The sequence below is a fragment of the Lactuca serriola genome, chromosome 1 (genome assembly GCF_051521515.1).
Source record: "Lactuca serriola cultivar US96UC23 chromosome 1, Lser_US96UC23_V15, whole genome shotgun sequence".
NCBI classification, from domain to species: Eukaryota; Viridiplantae; Streptophyta; class Magnoliopsida; order Asterales; family Asteraceae; genus Lactuca; species Lactuca serriola.
This window is the reverse complement of record NC_136408.1, coordinates 92674692-92682686: the sequence shown is the minus strand read 5'-3', so window position 1 is coordinate 92682686 and position 7995 is coordinate 92674692. Positions and strand designations below refer to the sequence as shown.

Sequence of the window (7995 nt, the reverse complement as noted above, 5' to 3'; positions counted from 1 at the left end):
GCCTTTCGTAAAAACACAGATAAAACCGTAGGAGAAGCTACAAAACCAAAGAAATCACCTTTTAAGAATCTCAAATTGGTTTTTAGTAAGAAGAAGAGAAAGCAAGTGGGAGAATCCAACAAGGTAACAAAAGACGAAAGCACATACAAAACAGAAGAAAGCGATAACGAATAAGAAAAAGGTAGTAATCAAGAAAGCGAACCCAACAACATCATGGCGGACATTGCTGACATTTCCATGGAAGCATACAAGAAGAGGAATTGTGATGACACTAGACCGGGCCTTGTGCAACCTACCATACCTGCCACTACCACATTTGAACTCAAGGGGCACATCCTAGCTGCGCTTAAGGAGATTCCTTTCACCAGAAAGGATCATGAAGATGCTTATAAGCATCTTGATGAAGTCAACGAAATCGCCGGTTACTTTAACATTCCAAATGTTCCACGAGAAACGGTGTTGTTGATAATGCTCCCTGTCACTTTCAAGGGAGCTGCAAAGGATTAGCTAAAGGCACTCCCACAAGCACAATCACTGCATGGGAAAAAATGCATGAGGAGTTTTTGGAACAATTTTTCCACCATCCAAGGTTGCTAAGCCCAAAAAGGTCATTGCTAATTTTGAACAACAAATGGGGGAGTCGCTGTTTGAAGCATGGGAGCGCTACAAGGGTCTACTTCGGAATTGCCCCCAAAACGATCTCAATGTGCAACAAGAGGTTTCTATATTTTATGATGGGGTGAATGTCACAACTAGGCAACTCCTTGATTCTCAAGGCCCCTTAACCAAGAAAAATCATGTGGAAATCAAGGAGCTCATTAAAGAATTCTCTAAACACTCTAGAGAGTACCATAACCTGAGGAATGATGTAACAAGGGGATCAGCGAATGCTACTTCAAAAGACGTGTCGGCGGTTTTGGCAATGTTGCAAAACATGGATAGGAGGATGAATAAGATGGATCAAACAATCCATGCAATAAGAGTTGGGTGTGAAAACTATAACAGGCCACATTTGACTAAGGACTATGATCTTGATGAGAATGGAAATCGAAAGGTTCAAGCTTTCTACTCGAGTGGTGATGGATTTGATGAAGATTGGAGAAACCCCAAGTAGAAGTGGTTACCTTATGATGAGTACAAGAAAGCCAAGGAAGAGAAATGTGAATAAAGAGGAAGAGGCTTTTACCAACGAGAGGAACCAACTCCCGAAATAAACTCGATTTCAAGTCAATGCTTAATCATTTTGCTGTTGCATCTGAAAAATAGGCACGAGGAAATAGAAGTAGCAATTTGTGAACAACAAACTATGATGAGGGAGCAGCAAACTCTACTAACAAATCAACAAGCTTCCATCTTGAACATTGAAAAACAACTTGGGCAACTAGTTAAGCAAATAAATGAAAGATCATTGGGAGGACTTCCAGGAAATACTAAACAAAACCCGAAAGGAGCCCACATCCAAGCTGTAACAACAAAAAGCGGGAAAATCATTACTCATTTGACTCTCATCGACAGAAGCAACCCGGATGTGGAGCAAAAAATTCGAGAAGAAAGTCAAACCAAGGAAACTGAACAGTCACCACGATGTGGTGATAATACCACGACGTGGCAAGAGTTTGAAAAGAAACATTCTGAACCCGTTAAGCCATATCTCCCACCACTGCTCTTTCTAGGTAGAGAGATACAAGAGAAGAATGATGAAGATTACCAGAAGTTCTTAGATCCTATCAAATCCATTGAAATCAACATACCATTCCTTGAAGCCTTAGCCGAAATGACAACATATGCTAAGTTTCACAAGGACCTCTTAACAAAACACAAGAAAATGGAAGGATTATCTAAGGTGGTACTAAATGAGATTTGCTCTGCTGCAATGCTAAACATGTTACCAAAGAAGATGGGTGATCCAGGAAGCATAACTTTACTATGCCAATTCGGGAATCTAGCAACTAGTCATACTCTAGCTGACTTGGGAGTAAGTGTTAATTTGATGCCTTATTTGTTTTTCAAAAAGCTTGATCTCCCAAAACGAAGACCTGTCCGCATGGTCATCCATTTAGCCAACAAGACGATGACCTTTCCAAGAGGTATTTGTGAAGACTTATTAGTAAAAGTTGACAAATTTGTTTTTCCCGTAGATTTCATCATTTTAGACATGGAGGAAGACGAACAAATCCCAATCATCCTTGGAAGGCCCTTCTTGAGCACCACCCGAGCCTTGGTGGATATTAGAGAGTCCAAACTCAATCTTCGAGTTGGAGAAGAAGCAGACACTTTTGGAGTAAATATAGCAATTCAACATTCAAGAATAAGTGATGACATGGGTTTTCCATAATAATACTTCTCATTCAAATATTTGAATTAACCTTTTGTTACTATAAAAGTTCACAAATTTGCGACTTTCTTTTAAACACGTTAAAACATTCTAAATAAGTCATAATACTCTTATGAAATCTTATATAAAAAATTTTTGAATCATAAAACCATAAACTAAACATTTGGGAGAACGAGATGTCTTTTGATCATATAAATATTAACAAGAGCCTAATATTCTTGATCAACCCTACTTCTCCTTATTTCAGTCATCTTAGTTTCTTTAATTCGATGCATATTCTTGCAAATGTCATTACTTTTTCCTTAGTAAAATACTCAAGGATAAAAAGTAATGTTCCAATGGTATTATGAATTTTCATACTGATTGTAGACTAAACATTTACGAGAACGAGTTATCGTTTGATCCTATGGATACTAGCATGGACTCGTAATCCATGATCAAATTATCTCTGTTATGTTTTATTCTTTCCTATCATACATGTTGGGCTTTTATGTTTTCTTAGTCCTTTTTCTTAATTTTACAAATGATAGTTTTTCAGAAGAAGTCTCAGAACAAGCCTTCCTGTTGTCCTTTGCATTTAGGTATTTCACCACAAATCATATGGGCTATTTTTCATTTTTCTTTTTGATACTTCTCTTCATGATAGTGAATATGGGAGTCTTTGACATTATAGTTTCTATGATTGGTTATGTTATTCCTAAAGGGACTCTACATCCATTCAACTCCTTAATGGACAATTCTAGGTTGTTCATATCAAAATCAGATTGAACTAATTATATATATATATATATATATATATATATATATATATATATATATATATACACACACACACACACACACACACATTATCAGCTAAGTTAGTAACCATTGTCAACTCCTAACTAAGTGAAATTCCATTTCACTTCATTATGTTTATACGAAACTGTTCTTAACGGTTTACGAATGTAAGGGTTAAAAGGATCAATATTTGGCATCATTAAATTTTAATTCCATTCTTGTTTGTTTTATTGATCCTTAAAATAATTATCGAAACCCTAATTTATTATTTATTAATGCTAGGATCATATTTGGCTTTGTGATGTGAAGAGGGATGTCATCAACACACCACAAAGTTATTTAGGTACATAATATCACCGTGAAACTCCTAATTCTTTTTAGATTCATTAAAACTATTTATTGGCATGTTAATCTCGGATTTACACATCCTTTATTTGTGCGAGGGATACCATGGAGTCACAAACACGATGATGAACCAACCATGCAAGAACATTTGAACCTGGATTATGTCATGGCTCTCAAATTAACATACCGGCTAACCACAACCACAACTGCCTCATTAGTTTTCTTTTATGTCTCGAATTTATGTGTCGGTTAATCACAGACGTTCCATAAATAGGATTGTAGCAAATTGTAGCACCTGGTTCCTGGTATATATTTTATTTAAGTATTTTTTCATTTTTGGCCTGGGACTCGGCGAGTTGAAGGCCCAACTCGTTGAGTAGAAGCGGATTTGATACGGGATTTAAATGATGGACTCGTCGATTCGGCTTCCAAACTCGACGAGTAGACTCTGACTGGACAAAACCCTAATCTAAGGGTTTGCACCTTATTTAAGCATCTCATCCAGCCACCCTTCGTCCCTATTGCTTCGAGAACCCCCCCCCCCTAGAAAACCCTAATCATTTGTGTAAAGATCTAAGCCTTTGTGGTGGTTTTTGGTGGTTTTAAACTCAAAGAACAAGGAAAAGCCTAGAAGAATCAAGAGAAGACCAAGGGAGTTCAAGTGTATGCACCATTTGCAGTTCCCAGAAGGTATAAAGTCGATACCTTGCTTGTTCATTTGCTAGATCCCTTTTTGGGGAGATTTAGGGCTTTTATAAGCCATTCTTGGTAACCAACCATGATTGCAAGCATGGTTAGGGGTTGAGGCTTCAGATCTAGGTCCATGAAGGAGTTACAAGGCAGAAAAGGGCTGCTTTTGCACCCATGGAAGCCCCCATGCAACTTAAGAGTCTCTTTTAGAGCCTTTTAGGCTCAAAGTCCCATGCATGCACGTAAAGTTCGTAACTTTACGTGCTACATCGAGTTTAGGGACCTAGATCTATCATTTGGACAAGAGTTGTACACCAAAAATCAAAGAAATAGACTAGGACAGTATCGACTCGGCAAGTCGTTCTTGGGACTCGGCGAGTCCGAGCTTAGACTCCCCTTTTCTGTTATGGGTCGAAGAGACCCAATGGAGTGCTGGAAAGGTTTTAGAGGGTTCGGGGGAGTGACCCAATGTATTGGGATAAGCCATAGTCCTGGAGTTCATAGGACTCAGCGAGTGCATGAGCAGACTCGGCGAGTCCAAGGCAATATCCCAACTCTTGAAGATGAACTCGACGAGTTGTTCATACAACTCGGCGAGTCAACGGCAGGATTGGTTCATAGAATGAGGATGAACTCAATGATTTGTTCATACAACTCGACGAGTCGGATGAAGGTTCATTCGATGTTCATATAGAAGGAGAACTCGTCGAGTCATTCCTAAACTCGACGAGTAGAGTCATAGATGAGGACAATTAAAAGGATAAGGAGTCGACGAGTTGGCGGCCCAACTCGACGAGTCAGGTTAACTAGAAGTTGACGTTGACTTTGACTTTGACTTGGACTTGGTCAGACGTAAAATAGTCATTTTACCCTAAGAGTAGATATAAGGTTACGACTTGGTGTTTTGTGGAGATTATAGCCGGAGGATTTCCGGAGTAGCCGCAGACAGAGATTTCCCATGCAGGTTATCAGCAGCTACTCATTCGAGGTGAGTTACCTTCCAGTAGCAGTGGGTCTACGGCTACAATGCCGACCCACTAGTAGGAGTTGTATGTTAGATGATTGTCTTTTTGATATTCATCTAGTTTTGCTACTACCTGATACGCTATGTGCCAGTATGAGATGATGTTATATGCCAGTAGCAGTAGGGGAGATAGTTCCTAGGATTTCCGGTCCATAGGGCCAATGAGGGGTAGTCATACCCAGTCATACTAGATAGAATATGATTATGTGATACATGTTATGTGGTAGTAGTAGAGGGGTGAAATAGTCCCCAGTATCCGGTCGACAGGACCGAAGGGGTAGGCCAACACCCAGATATGCTAGGCAGTATCCGGTCGACAGGACCGAAGGGGTAGGCCAGCAATCAGATATGCTAGGCAGTATCCGGTCGATAGGACCGAAGCGGAGGCCAACACCCAGATATGCTAGGCAGTATCCGGTCGACAGGACCGAAGGCGTAGGTCGGGCACCCATATATGTCTGACAGTGTATGTATGTTATGTGATTGTATGGTATGTCGTACGATGGGGGAACTCACTAAGCTTCGTGCTTACAGTTTTGGTTTCAGGTACCTCTTCAGCGAAGAGGAAGGAGCTGGCGCGGTAGCAGCACATCATACACACACGCATTGATTTTCTGCACTTGAGATATTCTGGGATTGTACTCTGACATGTTTCTATTTTATGATTTGGGTTTTCAGGCATGATATGTTGATTTACGAAATGATATATTTCTACGTAGTTTTCTTATGAATGTTTTTATACTCAGTTAATTAAAATGAAATTTTTGGACTCGAAATTTGGGATGTTACAAGTTAGTATCAGAGCTCTAGTTTAAGGGTTTCGGACACACGCTCGGGGTGTCTGGACTCAAATCAGGGGAGTAAAAGCTTTTACAAAAAAATAGTTTTCTAAAAGATAAGTTAAATGAGTTTTGAGAAAGAATGAAGTGTGTGATGTGCGCGACCGGCTGAGCTCAAGTAAGTATTCCGCAAAGTACCCAAGTTTATGTTATGTTTATTTGCTTCAGTAGAACAACATGCTACAATAGGACAGAGGATCTAGGAATGATGCCTTATGTTCATGCTTTATGTGTTTCAGCTTATGAGAATTGCATGCTAGTATTGAGTAGACAACAGTAGGATAGCCTGTTTAGGTTATGCCTGATAGTATGAGCTTAGCATTGTATGCTAGTACAGATTTTTGTTATGAGGATAGGATTGCTTGAGATTGTTCCCTTTTTTTCTGAATGTTGCTTGCTTTGTGCTTTGTGGAACTCTAAGTGATGGGAATTAGCTATTAGGTGAATACGTTAAAGTCACATGTGAACAGGGTTGGATAATCTCAGAGGATTGGATTTGACCCTATTTTGTAGCTCTTGTTTGAGTCCTAACTATTGTAGGGATGAGTCCCTTACTTGAAGGATTATCTGGGCCTCGTTGCATGTGATTGTATTAAGGTAATGGCTAATTGGCATTACAAGGAGGCCTTCAGCAGCTGAGGACTAGTTAGGGTGGAGTCAGAGGTACCCTAGGGAGAGCCTAGGATGGGAGTAGCAGAGATCAATAGTAGTAGAAGGGACTTGGTGGAGTCGAGGCGGTTCTTGAGGAAAGTACAGATAGATGTGGAAGGTAGTATGGGCCCGTAGTACTGAAACCAGAGGATCCGTACTTGAATCAAGGAAGGCTGAGGCAAGACCAGGGAACTTGTGATGGATGTGATCCCCTAGATCTATCAGTATCACTAACGGTTGTCATTATGTATTGCAGAATGGTGGTACTATGTTCGAGGCCAACAGTTGGCAGTTCGGGAGAGGGATCTGCTTCGGGCTCATGTTCTGAACCAGTGGATGAGAGGCTACGTGATTTCCTCATATCTGAGATCACTAGAGGCATCCTTGATGCGACCCCGATCATCTTTGGGTCGATCAAGGAAGGGATTGTCGAGCTGATGGAGGATCGCCTTTGGGCGTTCAGGAGCGACATGGCGACCAGCCAGTTCAGACCACACATACTATCCTTTAAGGACTTCAGCGGCAGTGGTGCGCCGGATTTCCATGGGGCAAAGGACCCCATTGCATCCAGGTGATGGATTGCAGACTTTGAGTCTGCACAGTTGACCAGCTTCTGCCCTGAGGGGTCGAAGGTGAGATATGCAGCAGGGTGCTTAAGAGACAAGGCCAGATATTGGTGGGAGTCGGTTGGTGACTCTCTGGGAGCCTCGGCTGTCGAGGGTATGACATGGTCAAACTTTGTGACCCGGTTCAGGAGTGAGTTCGCGCCAGTTGTGGAGCTTCAGTAGCTGGCCAGGGAGTTTTTGGATATGAGACAGACTTTGGAGAATGTGGCAGCAATCACCGCCAAGTTCCGAGATAGGGTGTTGCTGGTGCCCCAGTATACGGGAGATGAGGACATGAGGAGGACCCGCTACCATGACATGCTGCGAGCCGACATTCGGGAGCATGTTAGTTTTTCAGCTTGCCCTACCCTGGATTCCATGATTCCCAAGGCAAGGGAGAGGGAGATTGATCTGGAACACATCCAGAAGAGGAAGGTAGTGGAGGGGCAGGTGACTGGGGCTTCAGGGAAGAAGCCTAAGGGATCCGATGTTGGGCCAACAGGCCAACAAAGCCGTAGCCGCTGCAGGAAATGCGACAAGTCGCATGAGGGAGTTTGTAGGTTGGGAGCGTCTAGCTGCTAAAAGTGCGGCAAGACGGGGCATTTCAGCAGGGATTGTACCGCCCCTACACCCACTATTCAGACGTCCGAGTTGTTGTGTTTCCACTGCAACCAAAGGGGCCATAAGAAGGCCAGTTTCCCTCAGTTGACATCAGCAGCACCGGTG

At 41.8% G+C, this 7995-nt stretch overlaps 1 protein-coding gene and 1 non-coding gene across 2 annotated transcripts; one reads left to right on the top strand and one right to left on the bottom strand.

The window, feature by feature from the left end:
• Nucleotides 1-595: 595 nt before the first annotated feature.
• Nucleotides 596-702, bottom strand: LOC145080738 (small nucleolar RNA R71). The gene has a single exon (XR_013695326.1). It is a non-coding gene; the product is annotated as a small nucleolar RNA R71 (small nucleolar RNA).
• LOC145058888 (uncharacterized) lies at nucleotides 632-2335 on the top strand. Its single transcript, XM_079006766.1, has 2 exons — nucleotides 632-1110; nucleotides 1267-2335. Exons 1-2 carry the CDS (start codon nucleotides 632-634, stop codon nucleotides 2333-2335), a joined length of 1548 nt encoding a protein of 515 aa, XP_078862892.1.
• The last annotated feature ends 5660 nt before the right edge of the window (nucleotides 2336-7995 follow it).